The sequence below is a fragment of the Ctenopharyngodon idella genome, chromosome 5, assembly GCF_019924925.1.
Source record: "Ctenopharyngodon idella isolate HZGC_01 chromosome 5, HZGC01, whole genome shotgun sequence".
Taxonomy (NCBI): Eukaryota; Metazoa; Chordata; class Actinopteri; order Cypriniformes; family Xenocyprididae; genus Ctenopharyngodon; species Ctenopharyngodon idella.
Window position 1 is genome coordinate 13051955 of NC_067224.1, and position 24578 is coordinate 13076532.

At 36.5% G+C, this 24578-nt stretch overlaps 3 protein-coding genes and 1 long non-coding RNA gene across 7 annotated transcripts; 2 read left to right on the forward strand and 2 right to left on the reverse strand.

Annotated features, from left to right (window-relative positions):
* Positions 1–3859: 3859 nt before the first annotated feature.
* On the reverse strand, positions 3860–4872 carry LOC127512699 (uncharacterized). Its single transcript, XR_007930247.1, has 4 exons — positions 4757–4872; positions 4579–4630; positions 4115–4195; positions 3860–4032 (listed from the first exon to the last, which is right to left on the reverse strand). It is a non-coding gene; the product is annotated as an uncharacterized LOC127512699 (long non-coding RNA).
* A 2282-nt stretch (positions 4873–7154) lies between these two features.
* On the reverse strand, positions 7155–15563 carry fam78aa (family with sequence similarity 78 member Aa). 4 transcript variants are annotated; one of them, XM_051893834.1, is made up of 3 exons: positions 10735–12600; positions 10105–10381; positions 7161–8655 (listed from the first exon to the last, which is right to left on the reverse strand). In XM_051893834.1, exons 2-3 carry the CDS (start codon positions 10362–10364, stop codon positions 8103–8105), a joined length of 813 nt encoding a protein of 270 aa, XP_051749794.1. In that variant the 5' UTR covers positions 10365–10381; positions 10735–12600; the 3' UTR covers positions 7161–8102. The 4 variants fall into 4 exon arrangements, with proteins under 4 accessions (XP_051749796.1, XP_051749795.1, XP_051749794.1 ...); XM_051893836.1 differs by lacking the exons at positions 10105–10381; positions 10735–12600 and adding an exon at positions 14400–15563 and having other exon boundaries at positions 7155–8655; XM_051893835.1 differs by lacking the exon at positions 10105–10381 and having other exon boundaries at positions 7156–8655; positions 10735–12769.
* Positions 12945–16746, forward strand: plpp7a (phospholipid phosphatase 7a (inactive)). Its single transcript, XM_051893831.1, has 2 exons — positions 12945–13639; positions 15570–16746. The coding sequence occupies exons 1-2, from the start codon at positions 13168–13170 to the stop codon at positions 15956–15958; spliced, it is 861 nt and encodes a 286-aa protein (XP_051749791.1). The 5' UTR covers positions 12945–13167; the 3' UTR covers positions 15959–16746.
* Positions 16747–20894: 4148 nt separating this feature from the next.
* Positions 20895–24462, forward strand: edf1 (endothelial differentiation-related factor 1). Its single transcript, XM_051893847.1, has 5 exons — positions 20895–21091; positions 21393–21444; positions 21525–21685; positions 22154–22247; positions 24146–24462. The coding sequence occupies exons 1-5, from the start codon at positions 21017–21019 to the stop codon at positions 24205–24207; spliced, it is 444 nt and encodes a 147-aa protein (XP_051749807.1). The 5' UTR covers positions 20895–21016; the 3' UTR covers positions 24208–24462.
* The last annotated feature ends 116 nt before the right edge of the window (positions 24463–24578 follow it).

Here is a 24578-nt window from a genome sequence, read left to right on the forward strand (position 1 = left end):
CCACCCTGGGATCTATCCACAGCACTTCGAGACCCTCTGTTCGAGCCACTTCCGAGCTGAACTCTGACACCTTTCGCTTAAGACTGCCCTGCTGCTAGGTCCAGCATCAATCAAGCGAATCTGTGACCTGCAGGTGCTCTCAGTGAATACGAATTGTCTTGAGTTTGGACCTAATGACAGTAAAGTTGTCCTTAAACCAAGGCGAGGCTACTTAACCAGGGTACTCTCCTCGCTGTTCAGAGCTCAGGTCATAATGCTCTGTGCTGTTCCTGCTTCTGAGGAATCGTTACATCTACTGCAACCAGAACAGCTGTTTGTGTGTTTTGGAGGCCGCTCTAAGGGGCTGCCTGTCATGAAGCAAAGACTATCTTGTTGGATAGTGGACGCAATAGCACTGGCCTACAGTTCTGTTCCTTGGGCTTGCAATGTCCTATCAGAGTGCCACTTCACCAGGGGAATGGCCAACTCCTGGGTGTGGTCAAGTGGGGTGTCCATTGGTGACATCTGTGCAACAGCCGGCTGGTCCTCACCATCCACCTTTGCCTGATTATAACCTCAGTTCCCTGAGATAATGGGAATGAGCATTACGTAGCTGGCCATGCCACTATGCTCACTATGCCCAGTGTGACTTATATAGGCAAGAAGACGTTAACGGTATCATTTTCAAAAACTTGCACTTTGAAACCCATTTCAAAAGTTTGCATTTTCAGGCCCCCCAAAATAAATGAACAGCCAAAATGCATAAAAAGTTTTCCTTTTTGTTGAAAATTGTGTAGTGTAAATGGCCCATAAAAAGGGAAGGAAATCAGGAGGGTAACAAAGGAGAGCAGGTGGGGCAAAAACCAATAATCAGGTGACAACAGCGTGGGGCCAAGGCTAGAGACTAATAGAAGAGCACATGGCACACAGAAACAAACAAAACCCATGTGCAAAAGGCACATGGTAAACAAACATGAAAGAAGCCATGTGCTCACACAAACACTCAAAGCAAGACAGAAGACCACAAACAAACATGACAGAAGCCATGTGCTTACACAAACACCCAAAACAATAAGACATAAGAGCGCAAGGCTCAGAGAAAAAACCCAAAGCCATACAATCATACAAGTACAAGACAAACAACATGAGTGTCAGGATCCTGTCACCAAACTAAAGTTTTTGAGCAAATCTGTTGAATAAATTATTATGTGTCTCACTCATAAAGACATTTGTTGGCACCTACTGGCGTATCGATGTAACCTGCAGAGAGAGTCACTGAAAAATTTTCACCACTAATACATAGACTAAGAGTCTGTCTGGGATCAATACAAAATAATAATAATAATTATTATTATAAATAAATAAATAAAACAAATAAAAATAAAAAGTATTAAAAAAAAATCTTAGTGCCATGCATTAATCTTATCTTAGTCATATCTTACCATTGTGACCATGAGCCAGCGACGAGCCTGAGCGTGAAATATGGAGAAGGGGTTTAGTAGCAGAAACAGGAGGAAGCTGTGAAAAAGCAGTGGGTGGAGCTGCTGTGGAATTGACAGCACAGGAGGATGAAGACTAGCCAGTACACTAGAGCACCAGCACATAGTCAGACCCCCGGCCATCTGCATTACACAGTCAGATGTATGAGGCCTCAGCACGGTAATCATAAGATTAATAAACACACTCAAATAAATGATTTCACAACTCACCTCAAAAATATGGTAGCATGAGAGATGCTCTCTGGGATCCAGTCCAAAAATGAGCGTGTGATTTATTGCTGAAGTATTAAAGCAGTACAGGTTCAGTCCGATCAGGAACAAAAACTCAATCAGCAGGAAACTTCCCTTGTAAAGCTGCAGCTGAGGCTTCAGAAGCTCCAGGTCTGTTTCATTAAACACTTTCAAGACAAGTTGACAGTTGGATGTTACATACATACCCACTGGCAAATAGATAGGATAGGAATATGACTTGAAATCCATTCTTTCATAATTATATTTTTGCATGCACAATAATGGTTAATAATAGAATGCAAGTGTGGGTATATGCAGGTTGGAGTATAGGCTGTGACAAAAGCTAGGGGCGCACCGAAAGGTCTTTACAATTAGTCACGAAGGCTGCCTGTTAGGGTTTGGGGTATGGTTAGGGGTTAGTTTCTGTTGTAGCATTTCACCTTTTGGCACGCCTCTACCTTTCGGAACGCCCCTACCTTTTGGCATGCCCATTACTCCAACTCTCTGTTTCATAGAATGGAGACCCTCATAAGCCAGATATCAGAAATTATATGCCATTGTTATAGTTTGGTTACAATTGTTTAGGGAAATGGTCGGAAAAAAGATGTAAACTTTACTAACCTCTGAAAATCAAAATGGTAAGGAAAGCCAGGATGACGCCGCAAGAAAAGCCAGTCCGAAACATTATCCACACTTCGACTTTCTTTGTACATAAGAAAAAAGACTATAATGTGTAAGAGGCTTCAAAGAATGCACTGTATTTAAAAGTTATGCCTATCTTCCATTTCTTTCTATGTTAAATGCTGACTCATTTGACTTCAATGGTCCAAAAGGACTTCAATATCATGATAACATCATGACTATTCCATACCTCTGTAGATTAATTCTCCATTAGTATTAAGCCTGAGTATGAAGAAGAACATTTTGGTAATTTAAATGTCATCAATCGATTGATATTTTAGGATGATAAAAGTTTATGAATCATGTTAATAAACAAATCAAATTATGTCATTTAACAATAGAAAATCTTGCATCTGATTTCAGATAAATAAGAGAACCGTGCAACCTCTAAAGCCAGTTGTTTTATTTTAATGTCTGCTTTTTATAAAGAGACTTTGTCTGTTTGCAATGCATTATTCAGTATACCTGCTGATTCAGAACCACTTTTTTCATTCAGAAGGATTTCACAGGTGACGCTGTTTGTTCTTACCGGTGTTTTGTCCATTGGTGGGACTTCAAGTCTTTTCATTGCTCTCAATTTGTCACCCCCCTCCAGCTGAATCATAAATGTCTGTAGAATACATTCAGTTTACAGAGACTGGATGTACTGTAATGAATAAAATGAACTAAAGGAACAGTTACAAACCTGCATTCTCACCTCCAGTTTAGACATGAGATGTTTACATTTGCCTCTGTCCGTGTTGAGCAGAGATGTGTCAAGCCTCTCATTTCTCCATTTTAGGCCATGTTCAGAAGCAAACTTTAAATCATACATTATGGTGATCTTGCAGAAACATTTGTAATTAAATTCCTAGGAAAAAGATCCAGCACAATGTATATTGGGATTAATTTGTATTGTTTTATACCGCTTCAGTCATTAAGGACAACTGTCCTTACTAATATACTATCTTTCAAAAGTTTGAGGTCAATAAGATTTTCTTTTTTTTTTTTTTAAGAAATTAATACTTTGTTCAGCAAAGATGCATTAAAGTGATCAAAAATGACAGTAAAGACATTTATAATGTTACAAAAGATTTCTATTTAACGCCAAATGCTTTCTTTTGAACTTTCTATTCAGTAGAGAATCCAGAAAAAAAAAAGGTTTTGCTTTTGTGGAATATCACAAGAAAAAAAAAAAAAAAAGAAAAAGAAAAAAAAAAAGAACAGCTGTATTTAACTGTGATGATAATAATAAGAAATGTTTTACAATGTTTTACATGTAAATTATTTTAAATTGTAATATTTCACAAAATTGTTACTTTTACTGATTTTTGTTCAAATAAATGTAGCCTAGTTGAGCATAAGATACTTCTTTCAAAAACATCACAAATCTTACTGACCCCAAATTTTCTTATGGTTGTATGCATGTATATTGCTAAATAAAAATCTTCAAGATTTCTAAAGACCACCTGGTATTTTTGCAGAAAGGCCAGGCTCAGGTAGAGCTCACAAACTGCCATTTTGATTTGTTTTATACTGGTGTTTTTTCTTTTAATAGGTGCGGAAATTCTGATGATTCGATTATCTCCTTGATTGGATCCAGAAACGTCCTGAGCTACAATCCCAAATGTCGCCAGTCTGTTGTGAGCTTCTGATAGTTTCTCTGTAATACAGTAGGTAATAGTGTAAATATGTATCCACATGTATTGTAAATGGTCTGCTCTAAGTACTTTAGAGTTATCTACCTGAATAGAAGAGGTTCACCTTGTTCAGCTCTTCCTCACAGCTTTTGAAGAATTCCTCTGTCACAGATCTTTGACTGTTTCCTATACAGTGTCTCATTATTACTGATAGATAAATAAAACTTTATAACATTCTGTCATATGTTATTTACTAACTCCCTGCATACCCACATTCACAACATCTCAATCCTTTCCCTCATTAAGCATTCAACTTTGCAGAGTTATTAATAATTCATTTGACCTGCTTCACCTTTGATATTGTGAGGATACCTGCCATAGAAAGTCGAAATCTATCATGCATTTAATTTCAATGTGAATAATTTATGAGGTTTTATACCATTCATTTTTTCCCCCCATTTAAACTAATTTTAACAGTGTAAAAATCAAGATATATTAATTTCATAGTGGAGTAATCTCACATAACTAGAATTCATTAGCTAAAACAACAAACATGCCGATTCTCTTACCATAACAAACGAGGTTAAGTCTATCTTCATTTTTCAGCATAGACTTCAGGGTCTGAAAACAAAATGCTTTCCTTTATTTGGTTCATTAATAATGCTAAGTTACACTTACAATTGTACTACATATCTGAAAGGTTGAAAGTGTAAAGGATATATCCAAGAACAAGAACCCAAAACTCACCTCATAGCTAATATATTGCTTCTTCCATTCAGGGATCATTTGTAAATCCGAGTGGTCAGGCAATGTCATTTGGACTACTTGGTTAACAGCAATGAGTTCCAGTGTTTCTGCAGGTGTGTGTGTGTGTGTGTGTGTGTGTGTGTGTGTGTGTGTGTGTGTGTGTGTGTGTGTGTGTGTGTGTGTGTGTGTGTGTGTGTGTCGTGCCTCATAACAATAGAATATATGAGAGGGAGGGGCAGTCACAGTACAAGAACACAAAGAATCACTAAACCCATGTATAATTCAGTGGGTCATCTAATCATTTAAACACACTTGTCATAGAGTTTTATATCGTGATCTTATTTGAAGTATCTTCTCTTTTTAGCAAGACTGTAAAAAAAAGTAAACACTTGCCTACAATGTTTAAACAAAACATTTACTATTTTCTTTCTTGAAGAAAATGATTTTTCGAAGGTGAAAAAACCCCCCCCCAAAGAATATTGGAGTACGTTTTACAAGAAAATGCTCTTTGTTTCTACTTCAATTTTTTTTTTTTTTTTTTTTTTTACATTTAATTCAATGTGTTACTTGCCATTTCTTTGTAATTGTTTGTGAAATTTACTAGCAATTTCTGAGAGAAAAAATTTCACACAATTTTTTTTTTTGATAATTTGCTGTATATCTTTAATTTACTGCAAAAAAAAAAAAAAAAAAAAAAAAAATCAAATCTAGAACAAAAAAAAAAAAAAAAAAAATATATATATATATATATATATATATATATATATATTTTTTTTTTTTTTTTTCATGGAAAATGAATAATAAAGTTCAGAGAGAACATGATCATCAGGCTTAACTTGTGGAGTTCATGCAGCTTGAGTGCTGCTGCTGTTATTAAAGCAAAACATGCTCATAATATAATTTGTAATTGAAAACAAAAATTAGTAAAATTCATAGAAGCGTTTTCAACAATGCTTTTAGACTTTTGGACCCCACTCTATATGAAAGTCTTGTAACCCTTTAGATTAGGGAACACATATTCACTTTTATTTCCCTCAATAAACTCCCAATTATTGCTTATTGATAGTAAGTAGTTGTTGTAGTGGTTATGTTTAGGTATGGGGTAGGGTTAAGGGACCTAGTGTCACACGGGTGTTTGCTGACAGACAGATGAGGGCAGATGAAGATAATTTCAAACAACAAAGTTTAATAGTAGATCCAGATAGCAGGCAGAAAGGTAAAACATCTAACATCAAACATCTAAACATAACGGTGACCGGACAGAGAATGAATGTTACCAAGTTGTATAGCAAACACTAATGAGGATGATTAATGGAACACAACTGATACTTATGAACTAATAATGACGGTAACCAGGGAGACAGACGAGTGGTGGAAAGCAAACTGAAGGTCCATGAAGAAAACTAAACTGAACGTGACATAACGCCCCTCCCGGCATGGCGCGTCCTCGTGCCGTAGAAGAGTGCAGACCGATGGAGAGACAGCAGCGATTCTGGAGGAGGATGAGGACATGGTGAAGGGCTGGTAAAAGGGGCAGGCAGACAGAGGACGACAACCAGGGAGGGGCAGAAGGTGGTTGCATCAATGGTATAGAAGGTAGGAGAGGCCAGGTGGATGCAACCCAGAGCTCAGCCATGCCGATAGCCCTAGTTGAAGTTGATGGTGGTAGGAACCATGATGGTGATGAATTCTGGGGGGCGACCGATAGCAACGGAGCCTTGGGAGGTGGAGCCCATTGTGATTACCTAGGCGGCCGCGATGGAACCGCAGCTACGACCCCCCGAGACGGAAGTGGAGATCCGGAGAGCTGGTGTGACCGAGGGTGGAGGTGGAGCCTGAGGGAGTGGCGATGTCCAACCCAGGTGGAGCCGACGGTCCGAGGGAGCCCGGCGAGGCCGAATGGTCGTTGGTCGATGAGAGGGAGGCTGGGTGGGGATAACAGGACTAACAAAGAAGATTCTGATTCAGATGAGTTCCAGGGATACAGGGAATTAGACTTACCACACTCAAATAAAATGTCCAGCCGGTTCTAGCTCTCAGTGGTGGGAGGGTGGGCGTGTTACAACTGACCCGTGTTACAACCTAGGTTACAACCTTACTCACCTACGGCACATTATGGAAGAAAAGATTGTCATTAATTTCAATTTCATCATGAATTTAAAGTTTAGTACTTTTCCCTAATGCCGTTATCATTAATACAAATTCAGATTTTCTACCCTAGAGGTTCTGAACTCTGGCCCTTTAACCTTAACTCTGCAGGAAAGTGGACCTCAAGGGCCAGAGTTGAGAACCCCTAAACTAGATAATCTGACTGTTTTTATTTAGAACCCCTGCTCTAGTCACTTGTTGGTTCATATATATTTACAATAACAATGTGACAAATATGAATGTCCAGAGAGTCTCTGCAGATACAAGACTTTTGAGATTTAAATGAATACATAAGAGTAAAAAAATAGGGCAACTAGGAGTATTTTAGAATCAGGTCATATGGTCCCTATTGAGAGGAAGCTCTCAAACAAAGAACAAAGTTTGTGTGATTCAGATAAATTTATTGGTCATAGTCATCAGTAATATGAAGTTCAAATGCTATTGTGAAGCAATTTTTTTAGTATAATAAATTTAGATCTCATTTAAACTGACAGGCAAAGTTAGAATTAAGCTGTGTGCACTTTGTGAAGTTTCATTTTCAAAATAGTGATGACAAAACTCAGACAATGGGGAAAAAACAGGTTGATTTTATTGTAGCGTTTCCACCTTATCTTCTACCTAAAGGTTCTCCACATCTAAAAAAAAAAAAAAAAAAAAAAAAAAAGTTCCTGAAACAGCTTGTGCTCCTGAAAAGCTGCCTCTTAAAACATGAGAAGACAATTAAATTATTCACAGTTTTAGTCCAGGGAACATGCTGTAAGAGGCCATGGACACAAGTGACATTTGCAAATGTGTTTCCTGTAATTGCACAAAATAAAAGGCAACAAAACATTGGCCACACCAGACTAAAAATAAATATACTGCCTTCATTATACATGTAATAATCAGCTCATACTGTGTAAACGAATGATTTTAGTTTACTACACAATAATCGGTTTTATAAGGCCACATTTCAGTCCTTAGCATGTAAAGGCCATATGCAGTTTTGTCTTACAAATTACAAATATTAAAATATCTGAAAACAAAACAGTACACAATATGATAAATATGTGTCCTTAAACAGAATATTAACAATCAGTAAATACACAAATAATACCTTTTTTTCTTTAAAACTTTAAATCAGTAGCCCTGTTTAATAGCATTCTCACTCACATCATGCCATATTTCATTTAAATGAGCAATATTTAATCATTTCAAGTTAAGATGGAAGGAAATATCCTTCATGGTATTTTGGGGGGATGACCACAATGGGCTCCCCATTTTTAGGCCGCCACATTAGAACCTGGGCATCATTGGCATTAGGCTTAAGCAAGGCGTTTGTTGGGATGGGTTCATTCCTAACTAGGACTTGAGGCTGCTCCTGGATCAGTGGCTCCATAACTATGGCTCTTTGACCCAGAGGCTTCTTTGGATCCACTTTAATGCAGATCTGCATCCTCCAGCGGATGGTTCGGAGTAGCACCATCTCAGCTGTGGATTCGTTCATGGCCACCAGCCAAGTGGTGAAGCGTTGGTCCCTCTGGATGGAGCTCAGGAGAGGGGGACTGCTAGTGGTGCCCACTGGGACACTCCACGTCACACTTGGGCAGAAGTTGTCGTTCATGCTGACAGTGAGTTTGGTGCTCTTCTTGGTGGGGCCCACTATTGTGTACATCTCAGTGGTGCAGCCGTACCAGGGGTAATTCACACCGTCTGAATCACTGATGGCCTGGATCTGACCACATCTCAGCTCTGGGAGCTCCCAGCTGGATCTAAAGGGGAAAGATGACACTTATTTTTCAGGATGTTTATATGATATGTGATATATAAGGTGGCGTGTTAATACACTCTTGCATCAGCGATGTACCTTAAATATTTCCACTAATTATTTTCCACCCAATCTATGGAATTAAAAAAAAAAAAAAAAAAAAAAAAACAGTAAACAGTATTTGTGTCTAAAAGTTTCAAAACAAGAAAGTACAAAGAACTACAAGATATTCTTAACAATTAACAAACATGTAATTTCCTGGAGGATGTTAATGTCATAAAAAATGTGAATTGATAATCTTAGTAGACATAAAACCTCAGCTAGCTTTCTCAGGACTGACGCTGGTAAAGGACAAGCCTTTTGTCCTGGTAGGGGTGTGTTCAACTTTTCTGCTGTTGGGGAAACAATCCCAGGAAATTGGACCATAAACATCACTAACATCCTGAGAAATAGTTTTTGCATAGTTTTTCAGCAGCATCATTCGGTTCTTTTTTAACAATATTTTAATGGTATTTTACTGCCCTCTTAACACCCCCAGTGGGGCAAGGTGGGAATATTTTTTTCTATTTTCAACTATTTTCTGTTTTTTTGACACAATAAATGCGACTAAATTTTATTTATATATTATACAACATTAAAAAATAATATGCATTGACTTTTATACAAAATTGTTTTGCAAGTTTGTAGTTGCAAATTTATTCTCATTCTCAAAATGTCTAATTTATAAGCTAAACTTTTTTTCACTTGAATGACTGGATAATTTCTTAAGTTTTAAAATAACCAAATAATACATTAAGTAAGTAATTTTACCCGTGAATACTATTGCTGAGTGCAAATATTTGACTGACAAATTGTGCCATTTATGGGTACACTTTTAAAAATAAAAGTTCCAAAAAGGGGATTTTCATGATGCATTAGAAGAACCATTTTAAGTTACCATGAAAAGAACTTTTTTTTTCTTAGTGAAAAATATTTAAATGATCTTAAGAACCTTTTTCCACTATAACAAAACTTTAGTGCAGTGGAAAGATTCCCTGGATGTTAAATGTTCTTCATGGAACCACAGATGACAATAAAGAACCTTTATTTTTAAGAATGTAGATCAGGGGTGTCCAATCCTGCTCTTGGAGGACCACTGTCCTGCAAAATTCAGCTCCAACCCCAATTAAACACACCTGAACCAGCTAATCAAGGTCTCAGAGGCATACTAGAAACTTCCAGGCAGGTGTGTTGAGGCAAGTTGGAGCTAAACTCTGTTTAGAGTTTAGACACCCCTGGTGTAGATAGTTTTCAGTGAATATCAGCCTCTAGATTCTAGGGGCCGATGCACAACAATTTACACATTTTATTTTTAAAAAGGTAGGGGCCCAAAACAATAAAGACACTAGTAAAGGCAATAGTATGTATAAAGGCAATAGCATATCTGTTCATATTACCCAATGAACACACTTACATTCCTTCATTTCCATATATATTGAAGAAATCCATTTGATTGCAAGCCTGGATCCAGCCAACAGTCCAGATCTCTTTGCAAAGCATGGGTGGCACCTGCACCTGAGCTGATGCCCTGAAGTAAGGCGTGCGGTAACGCAGAACCACATTAGATGACTCATCGATTACAGTTGGACTAGGATCAATGGAGGCTTGCAGTTCCAGGACTGTGATGTTCTCATGAAAACTTGGCTTGAGTTTTACACTCTGTATACATCCCATGGTGGAGGCTCTTTAGACTGGCAGCACAAACACCCATCAGTATCCAAGTGAAGCAGTATTATTCATAATGAGAGTAAAAGGGCCCAAGTCTCTGGTCACAGTGATATGACATGATTCCTGACATGATACCTGACATGTCAATATAATGGATTGCTACATATTTATTGTAATTTCTTAACACTGCATTAATAAATACCAGGTCTTTCCCCTCCAGTCAAGCAAAAATAACATAAACCTTACATATTCATTCTAATAAATTGTAATTAAACTTAATAATTATGGAACTGTAGCTATTGCGTGTTGTCTGCCAAAAAATATATGATGTCAGCTCATACGTGCCTTTGATTTAAAACCAGAAATGTCTAAGCACCTGTTAGGTACCGTCCAATAGTGCGGCATTACGACCTGTTACGCTGCACTCCAGTCAACAGTCGTATGCCGTTGAGTCGATCCATAATTCAAAAGGTCCATCAGGATGGCAAGAAGAACAAGAAACATTACTTTAAGTTTAAATCCACAGGGGCTCCTTACAGCTCGAGCTCCACGCTGCGTCTTCTGGCATAACTTGAGAGTAAAATTTCTGGTGTCAAATCAAATATCGGTGCTCTTAATTTCCGCATCATATCTGAGAGATTTAAAGAGCGTGACCAGTCGGGTTACTTTGTGTCGCCCTTGCCCTATTAAAGGGTAGTCAGGTTCCTCTGGTGTAATACAATACTTCAGCTGTTAGCTTTTTTTATCCAAGCGGCTTAGAATTAGACTTCCCTTCTTGACGACGTTTTGCATCCTGGGTAGTGTAGTTTAGAGTCAGGGGGCTGAACAGTCAACAGGTTCCAGTAATTATTATTAGGCCTATTATTATTATTATTTTAATTTGCACATTAAGCTATTTTATGAGAAGCATAACAGACAGGAGTGAAGGATTGTTAGCTGATACTCAGTGAGTGAAACAATTAAATTCAGCAGCTTTACAAATAAAGCTTTCATATTCACAGTTTTCCTGATGCTTTTCTCTGAACAAATTATTCCAAAAGATAAAAATACAACTCATGAAGGCAAGAATAAAACAGCTAAGAAATTGGGTGAGATATGCATGGGGTATGACGGTTTTTTGTAGAATTGTAATGGAGTGATAATAAAGGCTTTTAATTTTAAATGGTCTTTAATTAATTAATGTATTTATTTATTTGCCACAACAATGTATAGACTTATGTATAGAAACAATATTTTATTTAATGTATTTATGATAATGATAGACTTTAAAAACAGTTAAGGCACTGCACTGCACGGGTGGCACAGTGATTTATGTTTAAATTAGTCTCAGCCTCAGACGTCAAGCCCACCGACCGCTGGCTGAACCTCTGATGCATATGGCAACACTTATCTGGAAACACTTCAGGAGTTTTGAAGTCGCCATCTGGTTGGTTGAATTCTACAGGATGTCGGGAGATGTGTATGTCGCATTCTTTAACAGTCCGCCTGGAAACAAATGGTGTGACGCCAAACCAGCTCGTGGAAGAAGAAAGCCGTCGTGTTTACAACTGTGACGTACGAGCGTTTACCATGATTAACTAAACGCTGGATTTTCAAATGTATGTGAAGTTCGCGGCTCCATTGTTGCAGTATACTTGCACAACATTCTTGAATTAATAATTTATTAGATGCACGCCGGTCTGTTATTATAGGGACATCGACTTTCATGCCCTAAACATTTACAAAGAAAACATTCCAAATAATCTATCCAAAACATTTAGCTAAAAATGCAGTTAAACAATAAGTGCACAACATTTTCTTTCTCAGTCCCACAGAAATCACATATAACATCTACATCAGTAGCCTACGAAATCTAAGAAAAAGAGTTTTAACAGGGTACACCAGATGGAGTATTTTAAAATGTACAGGGACATCGACTTTACATTTTCATGCCCCTAAACATAACGCGGAACAAAACGAACTGTGATTGGTTGCATTACATGTCAGTCAAACGGCCTCTGGGCGGTCCTTGGCCAATGAAAGCTGCGATAGAGTCCAGACCTTCTGCCGTCAGTCTGAAGGTCTGGCTACACGAGACTATATTTACATTAACATCATATTATCCTAGTGCAGCACTGACGCGTTGCAATTATTCAGTATTTGCAATACAAACAACATCTATCTATCTATCTATCTATCTATCTATCTATCTATCTATCTATCTATCTATCTATTCAATTCAAAATTGCTGTATTGGCATGACTGTAAATAATACAATATTGCCAAAGCTTGGAATAGGCTACATATTGTATAGATAAAACAATAATAAAAACATCAAAATAATAGTAGAAAATATTATCAAATATTACAACACTATAAAATATTATAACTTAAACTTAAATTAACAGTGTAACAAATTAGGACATGTCTGAACATTTGATACCACAGTGTATTAACATATATATATATATATATATATATATATATATACACACACACACACCCACACATATCTATCTATCTATCTATCTATCTATCTATCTATCTATCTATCTATCTATCATTTGTTTGTTTGTTTGAATGTTTAAAGCGATTTTCTTAGTTGAGTGTCATTTGATTTTCAGCTGTAATAAGGCAGCATGTGGATGCGTCTCATGTATCCAGGCGGCTGGAATGTCTATTTATAGTTTAACTGGAATAGAAGTCGCAACACTTAGAACAGAGCAAGACATGATCTGGGAATGGACATGGTAGACCGTTCACTGTCTCTCAGTGTGAAGAACAGGACAGTAAAACATATTTAAAGCTGGAAGATCAGTAGAGAATCAAGATGCCCGTGAACCAGTCTCGATCCAGGGCGAGGGAGCGAAACAATGTGCTGAACAGACCCGAGTTTATGTCTCTAAATCAGCCTTTAAAGAGCGGTAGCGCTGAAGCTCGCGGCACTGCGCGGAGGCCGTCGCAGAGACAGCAGCAAAGTCAACACCAGCCAAGCGAAAATGCGCAGCACGAGTCGCCCGAGAACAATAAAGAAAAGAAGGAATTACCAGAAGAAGACTGCATGCAGCTAAACCCCTCATTCAAAGGCATCGCTATGAACTCTCTTCTGGCCATTGATATTTGTATGTCTAAGCGGCTCGGCGTGTGCGCGTACAACACATCGTCGTGGGGAAGCGTGCGCTCCATGGTCAAGCTGCTCGCGCTCACTGGCCATGGCATCCCGTGGATCTTTGGTACAATTTTGTGTCTCACAAGAAGCAACACGTTGGCAGGTCAAGAGGTTTTGGTCAATTTGCTGCTAGGTGAGTTGTAACGCTTTTCTGATAAGGAGTAACCTGACGCTCTGAAGAACGTCCGAATCTATCACAGTCTAAGAACGTGGGTGGCTATACAAACATTAGGCTACTATTTTGGTCAAACACATGCTACTGTGATTGAGAAATGTCTTACTCTAAACCAACGCATACCTTCTTGACGAATGCCTGACAGAAAGAGTAAAACAGTTGATATTAAATCCTTAAATTGACTTAAGGATAATTTAAAGCCTACTAATTTAGCACAATTTAAATAAATCAATTCAGGATAATTACAGTGTTTGGTACATGTAATGTTAAATTTACTTGTATTTTTGAAGCCCTTGTCTGAAAGAGATTTAAATGTGATGTAAATGTTGTGTCCCACTGTTTACATTTGATTTCTGGGATTAAAATGACATTCAAAAACAATTATGTGCATAACTAAGAATGAAAAAATTAGCATGACCGAGTAAGATTGTTATCCTGTTAAGCACATTTAATTTTGGAATGAATTTGAAATCACATTGTGCTCACATGAGGGTTTTTTAGCAGCTTGTGAGGATGCTGTTGGGTTTGTAGGTCAGTAGATAAGGGAATACAAGGATATGTGTTCTGACTGATGTGACTAGTTCATTGCACGCTGGCATAATGAAAAGCTTTTCATTTATACTCTAGAATGTATTATTTTTACTACTCCTTTTATTTTACATTCTCTTAAGGAAAATTGAAACCAAAACTCTAAAATGAATATTCATCATTTACTCACCCTTATGCCATCCCAGATGTGTATGACTTTTTTTCTCCTGCAGAATACATATGAAGATTTGGAGTAACATATTTCAGCACTGTAGGTCCATACAATGCAAGTAAATGATGACCAAAACTGTAAAGCTCCAAAAAACTGTGTACAAAAAACTGTCCAAATGTACTGTAAAGTTAATTCATATGACTCCAGTGGTTTAATCCATGTCTCTAAAGTAATTGCATTAGTTCGCTGTAAATCTTAATTTTAGCAGTCTTTTTGGCGATCCTGATTTCAAACTTGTTTAGCATAATACAGCTTGAATTATCAATCTTGCCTGAGATGTTCTTATTTTTATGGGGAGATACCAGACTCCACGCCTCTGCCATTGGAGAAAGCAAAAAGGTCAACTTTAATCATGTGTGCCTTGATAACCAATCACATTTTAACCTGGACGTCATTGAATTTGTCAGAGTTGTAGGACAGTAAATCGCTGTTTGTGGATACCACAGAAATGAATTAGAAGTGCTGTACACGGAATCCTATCCGTTGCAAAATTGTTTGTGACTTCTCTTTTAAAACAACAAAAAATAGATCCAAAATGAATGTTGAATGGCAAATATGTTGAAGGATTAGCCAATGGTCTGTCTATTCATTAAATAATAAGCTGTTTCCTCAAAAAAAAAACAAAAAAAAAAAACAGTTTATTCATCATAAGTAAGCCTCTCCTCCATTGACATCCACTAAAGTCCCCATGCAGCGTACAACAGTGTTAAGGTGCAGTCATATCTGTCCAATGTTTAGCCAATTTTCTCGGGTGCAATCAAGTAATTTTAATAGGAATCCATGCAATCTGGAATTTAGCCGGAGTGTGAAAGATTTACCAACGCAGATTTTGCAATAGGTTCAAGTTTTCACCAATTTGCTCTGATTTTTCTTAATTAGAAATGGCTTAAGCCGTCTTTGCTAGTTCTAACATGATATATTCTCATTAGTTACAAAGACACATTGGAAACATCCTTCGAACTGTTGTATAAAAGCAATATCATACTCACAAGAGTGTGTTATGGCTGTATATCATGACGCGTGTGATTACTTGTGGCCAAATCACACCCATGCTGATATACAGCCGAAAACATTCTTGTGAGTCTGATATTGCTTTATTAACACACATTTAACATCATTGCTTTACAGCTCTTTTACTGGATGTGATGACTGTAGCGGGCATGCAGAAGTTGGTGAAGCGTAAAGGGCCTTGGGAAATGGCACCCAGTTTCCTCGACTACCTGGCCATGGATATTTATTCTTTCCCTGCAGCACATGCAAGTCGAGCAGCCATGGTATCTAAATTCCTGTTAGCACACTTGGTGCTTGCAGTTCCTCTGCGTATTTTGCTTGTGTTATGGGCCGTCCTAGCTGGCACATCCCGTGTGTTCCTGGGTCGCCACCATCTGACAGATGTCGGCTGTGGTTTTGCCTTGGGATTCCTTCATTACAGTTTAGTAGAGATGGTGTGGCTGTCGTCCAACACTTGCCAGACTATAATATCCATAGGAACATTCAACTGGAGCCCCCTCTACTGATAGTTGCGGGATTTCAAAAGTTGCTGCATGATTTATTTTTTTGACAGTTCAGGTTAAGTGCCCTCCGCCTATACTGAAAAGTGCATGACAGTAACATGTACTAAGAAAAAAAACATTACCCTAAGCAGCACATCCATTAGCTTGATTTGACCATTTCTTGATCCATTTCTGCCAAAGCAATATAAAGTTTGGAGAAACGCTCCAAAAGCATCAGGTGCACAGTTATTCCTTTCGCTTTAAGAGAAAGGATGTTGATGCAAGTATTATTTTATTTTTTTTTTACTGTCAACTTTGATTAAAGGCCAAATAATGTGTGATTTATATCAATCAGCTAATGGATTTATTGATCACAGTAAGTGAGCGAAACATTTGCTCAGGGACTTTATCAAGCAGCATAATGAATCATTTCAGATTTCTATTTTCTTGGAATTGTATGTAATTTTCTGAATATTTACAATGTATTTGAGAAATGTTGTAAATTAAACCACTGTTTTACAGGACATCATGGATAATTTGAGACTTTTTGGACTGTTTTGGTTGTCTGGAGTTTAAATTCAGTTGTATTTCGATACTCTGAATGCATCACATTTATATGAATGAAATTACTTACGCATTCATACTAAACATTACAAGCACATTTTCCACTTTTACCAAAATGCGCAATGTCGTTTATATGAAATTGTATGTTTTCAATCGCTGCAAGCCCCAGATGTGCCATTTTGTATGATTTTCACTGCAGTGTTATGTGTCTATGGGCCTTCCATAAATAAAATAATCCTTTCAATGAATTTGATACCTGATTGTTATAAATCAAGACTTTTAGTGCTGTACAGATTGAATAAGCATAAATGATACATAAATCAAACAAGTTGTTCATCTTTTATCTTTTATCAACAGTATTTATTGGTTATGAATATATATGTGTGAATACAATTTTGTGATATCATTAAGCATCATTTTTTTGTTATTCTTCATTCTTAAAAATGCAGTGATAAATACCTATAACTGTAGGGGTATCTATAATGATATTATGATAACAAATACATGATTTTATTTGAGCAAAATAAGAAAACAAAATGTCTGTCCCTTTAAATATGGAAAATGATTCCAACTTTGTACATTAGGCTTATAAGATTACACAATCTCAAAATCTTAAAACTGTTATGATGAGTAAACATCTGCAGACAGAAAAGGAGCAACAAACAATGATGAAGAAAGACTCATTACTGTTTTGACAATGGATCTGATAAAATTACTACAAACACACAGGCGTTGATCCTATGGGATGAATGAATATTTTCCTTTTTTTTTTTTTTTACAATAATAAAAAAAATGATTAAGATTCGGGGACTTCTCTGATTGGTGCATGTCACATCGGGTCAAGGCGGGTGGTAAATACACAATTCTACAGTTATATTTAGCATTACAACATAACCTGACACAAAAGCTTGTGCTTTTTTTGCACTATGTTTCTTAATGCATTTTACATAATTAACTCCAAAATCATCAGGTAACGTACATCAGCAAGAGAGAGACTCACGACAACACTTGTGAAGAAAATGTGTTTTAGTCTGGTTGGTAATCATACGCGGAGGGTGGACGGACGGTATCGACGAGTGCACAAAGTTCTTTAATAAATGAAGCTCACTGCACAATGAATCTCTTATTTAGGCCTGCATAATATTTACTTTGTTATAATGAGAGGATTTGTGAGAGTGCATTTAGTGCATTAGTCTCAAGTCCATGGCCAGGGGAAGGGAAGATAGTCCTCTTGAAAAACTCAAAGTATAATTAAGTATTGAGTAATTAGCATGTTAAAATGTATTAAAGTGCGTTTGTTGTGTATGTGTAGGCTATGTGTCGCCTTGCTTAGCTAAGTTATCAACAGTGGTGAGGCACTGGGGTGGAGTGTGGGTGCCCACAGGCAGAAACATAAATTGGCGCCTATGTTTGGACTGCTTGTTTTGCATTAATGTTTGACAGAAGAGATCAAACTTTTATTGAAATGTTTGCATGAAATCTCAGCAGCTGTCTATGTCAGTCTCCCCACCAACTTTTTGCTTATAGCAGTGATCTGCCAGTGCATGACCCTGACTCAGCAGTCTATAAATACCAGCAGGGGTCAGCCTCTGAGTCCATGTTCTTGCTACTGACTATTAGAACCCCACTGCTCCTGTGACCTACATACACACATGTAAATACTGCTCACTACTGACAGAATTGATTTTTCATAAGTTTCTTTCACTATTTAAAAAAATCACATGAAGTGTAATGAAAGTATTAATTATAATAATTTTATAATTGAAGATTACAAAATTTCTTCTTCTTCTTCTTCTTCTTCTTTTTTTTTTGAGCAAAATTCCATTGCAGATTAAGCAAAATTCTTTGTACGGATTAAAGGTATTAAATTCAAATTCTGTCAAAATACTATTGTTCTTTAAGCTTACAAGAACAGTTAAACAAAACGGCTTAAATGCCTTATAACACATGAAAAATTATTACCAAAATGAAAAAAAAAGAAAAAAAAAAAAGGAAAAAAAAATTAAGAGAGAAAAAGGAAATACACACAATATATACAGTCGACATAAAAAGTCTACACACCTCTGTTAAAAGTTGGTTTTTGTGATATAAAAAATGAAACAAGAATAACTCCTATCAGAACTTTTGCACCTTTTATATAAATAATAACAACCTTTGCAATGCCACTGAAAACCAAAGTTTCACATTTTAAAGAAATAAAATAAAAAACTTGGAATAAACATGTTGATATTATTACAGCACTCAGTCTATTTAGATAGGAGACTATCTGTCATAGTGTGTTTAACAAGGAGGTGAAGAGAGGATCTAGTTGAAGCAACACTTTTATTAAAAGAAAATGAAACATAACTCTTATAAGCACAGGTAAATCACAGTATAGGGAACAGAAAACCACACCATGCCACAAGAACGGACAAAACACAAATTAACTATAGAGGGGTGACCAAACTGGCAACTAAACAAGACACAGGTGAGTAATGTAATCAGTAACCATAGAAACAAATGACATGATCGGAAACCAAAGAAACAGGAAATAAAAAGTGAGGGAACACAGGAACCAAAGGAAATAGAAATACATTTCAATATAAGTCTCCATAAAACAGAACATAACATGACACTATTGGCTTATCTTGACTTGGGGATATTTTTCCCACTCTTCTCTAAAAAAAAAAGCCCTTTACGCTTCACCAACTTCTGCATGCCCGCTACAGTCATCACATCCAGTAAAAGAGCTGTAAAGCAATGATGTTAAATGTGTGTTAATTCCATTTCCTGTGTGTGGCCCTTTTCAGGTTCCCCTATACAGATTTTCTATAGGATTCAGGTCTGGGGTCTGAATCATTGTCATGCTGAAAGTTCATTCATTTTCAGCTTTCTAGTAGATGCCAAAAGGTTATGTTGCCAAAATCGACTGGTATTTGGAGCTATTCATGATTCCCTCCACCTTCACCAAAGCCCCAGTTCCAGCTGAAGAAAAGCAGCCCACCACCATGCTACCACCACCATACTTCCCCATTTGTATATGGTGTTCTTTTGCTTTTTTTTTTTTTTTTTTGCGGCATACCTTTTACAGTTTTGACCAAAAAGTTCAATCTTGGACCATAACACATTTTTCCACATGGTTTTTGCTCATTTTAGCCAGGCTTGGATGTTTTTTTAATCAGAAAAGGCTTGTGTCTTGCCACCCTGCCCTGTAGCTCAGACAGATGGCAAATGCAGGAGATAGTTGTCACATATTAGGGAGCAACAAGTACTTGCCAGAAAGAGCTGCAACTGTTTTAATGTTGCTGTAGGCCTCTTGACAGCCTCACTGACCAGTTTTCTCTTTGTCTTCTCAACACGTTTGGAGGGATGCTCTGTTTTTGATCATGTCACTGTTGTACAATATTTTCTCCACTTTTTGGTGACTGTCTTCACTGTGTTTAATGGTGTATCTAATGACTTGGAATTTTTTTGTAGCCCTCACCTGAGCGATACTTTTCAACAATGAGATCCTACTTCATAAAATCTTCAAGTGGCTCATGGCTCTTGTAGTGACATGCAACCAAGATGTCAGAAAAACCTTACAAGAACAGTTAAGAGTTACTTCAGTTGAAGACAACTTGTGTGTATGTGTGTGTGTGTGTGTGTGTGTGTGTGTAAATAAATAAATAAATAAATAAATAAATAAATATAGATTTTATATTTATTAATTCACTGAAAGAGATAAATACATTAATTAATACAGCAGACATGACTTAATTTTTTAGGCTTTATTGTCACTTAGTATTTAAAGAGAGATCACATGCCAGACTAACCCTCCCACTTAGTGTAAACTCTAAGTATGAATTGACAAGTATGAATATAATTATTATAAAATGTATTAGTCCTTTATCAGAATGTAAAATTTGCCTCGACATACAAATTTATAATTAATTATAATAATTGGGTAATTTTATCTTTACATTCCAGACATAAAAGCATTGACTAGGCATGAAACTATTAGTAAGCAAATAACATATTGCTACCTAGAAATAAACAGTAAGTTTTAGGAGTTTTAAAAAGAATAACTTTATTAAATTTGTGACATTGACCATGTTTTGTGACCACTGACCTTTTGTTAAAAAAAAAAAACCTGAAGATAGATAGATAGATAGATAGATAGATAGATAGATAGATAGATATTTAAATCGAAATTATTATGCTGCTAATATAATTTCTAATGAAAAACTTTGCTATGTTGTTGCGTCAGATTGCATGCAGGGCAAATTAAAAGCTTCGATAATCCATTATACGCTCAGTTTATTCAATATATGACATAGATTAAATACAATTGTATGCTTGCTCTGCACCCCTTTTTTAAATACACATGCTAACAAAACGATACGCGTTAATACACATTAAAGGGGCTTGTTGACATATCTCATATAGTGACGTATTTCCGGTTTAGTCCACTAGCATAAAGAGCAGAGACGTGCTCGACAACTTCAACGCCCCGTTGCTGCTTATCATCAAACACTTCTGCAAATAATTCTCGACAACATGGCAGAGAGTGACTGGGATACAGTGACTGTTTTGAGGAAGAAGGGATCAGCTGCGCAGTCAAAGTCTAAGCAGGTATCTTACAGCCATCTCCTACATAGTTTGCTGACGTTATTAGTTCACGTTTGACAAACACATTGTTGCTGTGACCTGCTTTCAAATGTTTCGCTCCAAATAATGCCCAAAATGTGACCTAAAACTTAAAATATTGGTCTGATCACAAATGCAACAGAAATACTATCGTGTTATTTCTTGTTGGATTAGCCAGTGTACGAAACGTGGTGGAAGCCATAATATGTAGAAGTCATAATAACAACAGCTCAAAGATATACGTGCAGTTTCGGTTTACATAACACTAATAGTACTTTTGTTTCAGGCTATAATTTCAGCTCAGAGGAAGGGAGAGGAAGTCGAAACATCTAAGAAATGTAAGAGCTTATAAACCTTTTGTACATAATCAGTTTATATTACCAATGGAATTAAATGAATAGTCTTTTTTTTTTCCAAGGGGCTGCTGGGCAAAATAAACAGCATGTTGTAACCAAGAACACAGCCAAGCTGGATAGAGAGACAGAGGAGCTCAGCCACCAGAGAGTGCCTCTTGAAGTGGGGAAAGTGATCCAGCAGGGCCGCCAGAATAAGGGCCTCACCCAGAAAGATCTGGCTACTGTGAGTATTTGACTATTAAAAGCCTGCCTATCACCAGACTTACTGTATGATTTATCTTTTAAAGTTACCATGAATTCAAAATCTAGTTTTTATTTTAGATAAATAATAATTTAGCAGTTTTTTTTTTAAAAAAAATAAACAATTCATCTGTGTACATCATTATTTTTTTTTAAATTCATGTGCTCTTGTAATCTTTAATCAAAATAGCTTCCCCTCCTACTTGCAATGACAACTCTTCCCTGATGATGTGTTTACTGACGGGAGGGCAGGACAACCTATCACATGAGATCACAGCAATAGCAGACCACCACGATCTAACAACCCAATCAATTCCAGATGGCCAAAACCAAGTCCCGCCCCACATTTTTTCTTGTTCGAGAAGCCGTTTCACTCGCATATACATCACAATATGGAAAAAAAGTCTTCCGTTCCGTTTCAGACTTAAACTTATAATTTTGTTTCTTGCAGAAAATTAATGAGAAGCCACAGATCATCGCGGAGTATGAATCTGGGAAGGCCATTCCCAATAACCAAGTCATGGGGAAGATTGAGCGAGCCATTGGTAGGATTTTGTCATTTCATCATTCATTACTACACAATAGCTAATTTGCTGCCTGGCTAAGGTTTATGCATTAAAATAATCGATTTGTGCTTATATAATTCAGAAAAATAAAAAATTGCTTGCATCATGGTCTGATAGACTCAGACTTTATACTAGCTTATCATGTTGGTGAAACGTGCAAAAAAAAAAAAAAAAAAAACCTCTTTTATTTTTTTATAAATACCAGTGACACTGTAGGTGCCATATGTGTGTGTGATTGAACTGAAATTGTCTGATAATGGGAATAATGAGACTAATTTTTTTTATATAGGGCTGCCCCCTAATAGTCGACCAAATGTTAGTCAACGAGAAGAGGCTTAGATGACCAAAATTGTAATAAGTCTGTTAGTCGCAGAAAAAACAAAACAAAAAAACAAAGCAAGTGCATAACACGGCTGGCCCATGTGGTGTCGGGCAGGAAATCCAAACATTCATCGACCTAACTATGGCTTATCATTTGAAACAAACCGTTTGCCACTTTACATGTCTACTCGCTCTATAACGGTAGCCTAGATAAATGTGCGCTATTATTGGCGCATATTCGAATGTTCGTGCGGACTAACCTGGAGGCGCCGGCCCAATCACTTCTTCTTCTTCTTTTTTTTTTTTTTTTTTTTTTTTTTTTTTTCCTGATAACAGCGGAAAGAACTATAAAATACTGTCATTGTTTTTAATACAGATAAAAAACAATATTTGAAACTGTAAAGGGTCTTTGTGTAAACTCACAAAAACAATACAACTTTGTGCTTTTGTAAAATTAAGAAAACAAACAGGATTCTGCCATCTCAGTCTCTGTGAGCTGGAGCGCATCACAAAAAATGAACCGAAACTCATATACTTACCTCACAGACTTAAGAAATTTCTATATACGTATAATCATTGAAATTTTTACTTTTAAATAAACCAATTCGAATCAAAAACAAATATTGTCTGATTATTTAATAATCTTTATAATACGTCCATTTTTCTCTTTAGGCGTGTCCACTATACTGTGGACAGGGCGAGTCAGCATCGCCAACAACATCTTTGCAGCCGACACTGACTCAAACACTAGTTTATTAATAAATCAAAACTTTCAGATGGTCTCCTTTCTGTTTCCCCCCCCCCCCCCCCCCACGTCACATTCATAATTATTACTCTTTTGCAGGTGCGTTGTGACAGGCTTTGTGCATGTGCTTAAGCACTTAATTTATAGGCCTATTTTAAAGGCTCAATATTATGGTTTGGTATTTCTCTGTAATGTAAAACAATGTTAGTAATGTTACATATAAGATTCTTTCTCAGCCCTGAAACTTAAACCATTTTCAGTTGCCACCACCCAGTATATATTTAAGTAATTAAATTCTTATCATAAATGTGGGATTAGTCAACTATTTCTTAAATGAGCGACGAAAAATCTTTAGTCTGGTGCAGCCTATTTTTTTAAAAAGCTTTTTGAAATAGTAATAGTTTTACTAATAATAACTAATAGTTTTTTTTTTTTTTTTTTTTCTCACATACTCAGCAGGGCTGCATTTATGATCAAAATACAGTAAACCGCAATATTGTGAAATTATTAGAATTTTAAATAACTGTTTTTTTCTATTTTAATATATGTTAAATTTTAATTTACTCCTGTGATAGCAAAGCTGGATTTTCAGCAACCAAAAAAAAAAAAAAAAACATTGCTGACCCCAAACAGTAATATAGATCATTTTACACATTTGCCAAAAGAGCTAACAATAATTTTTGTGTAATACAGAAAGTAATTACAGCACATTTTAAAAGGTGCAGTCCTTTAAAGGAGAACAACCGTTATATTTTATCTCTTGTAGACTTTGTTTTCTTCATTTTTAAAATATTTTCTCTTTCAATTTTAGGCCTTAAGTTGCGTGGAAAGGATATTGGGCAGCCCCTCGATGCCGGCCCTAAGAAGAAATGAGTATAAAATCCTCGAAAGATCCACCATCTACTGAAACCTACCAGTAGTTATATGATCTTTACAGTCAATCTTTATTAATTGCTGCATTACTTCATATTTTCTCAATTCAATGGTGGACCAGACATGCTCATATTACCACCTACACAAAAGGCTTATTATCTAACGTTTTATGTCAGATGATGAAGACTTGGATTTTTTTTTTTTTTTTTTTAGCTTGCTCACTGCTTTGAAATAAAAACATATTTCTATGTCTGACTAAGTTGTCTTCTAACTGATGCTGCATTTTTTTCCAGGTGTAATTCATGAAACTCATTATTTAGAGTATTGGATATTTGATTTGTTAAATGCTCATTTTAATGTTGTTTATAATA

What these genes read in the sequence shown, in the direction of transcription:
- fam78aa (XM_051893834.1), bottom strand. Translation starts at nt 10,364, where the DNA reads ATGGGATGTATACAGAGTGTAAAACTCAAGCCAAGTTTTCATGAGAAC. An exon ending in ATATATGGAAATGAAGGAAT is followed by an intron (nt 8,656 to 10,104) that starts GTAAGTGTGTTC and finishes TTTCCCCTTTAG; the next exon opens with ATCCAGCTGGGAGCTCCCAG.
- plpp7a (XM_051893831.1), top strand. Translation starts at nt 13,168, where the DNA reads ATGCCCGTGAACCAGTCTCGATCCAGGGCGAGGGAGCGAAACAATGTG. An exon ending in TTTGGTCAATTTGCTGCTAG is followed by an intron (nt 13,640 to 15,569) that starts GTGAGTTGTAAC and finishes ATTGCTTTACAG; the next exon opens with CTCTTTTACTGGATGTGATG.
- edf1 (XM_051893847.1), top strand. Translation starts at nt 21,017, where the DNA reads ATGGCAGAGAGTGACTGGGATACAGTGACTGTTTTGAGGAAGAAGGGA. An exon ending in CGCAGTCAAAGTCTAAGCAG is followed by an intron (nt 21,092 to 21,392) that starts GTATCTTACAGC and finishes CTTTTGTTTCAG; the next exon opens with GCTATAATTTCAGCTCAGAG. An exon ending in GAAGATTGAGCGAGCCATTG is followed by an intron (nt 22,248 to 24,145) that starts GTAGGATTTTGT and finishes TTTCAATTTTAG; the next exon opens with GCCTTAAGTTGCGTGGAAAG.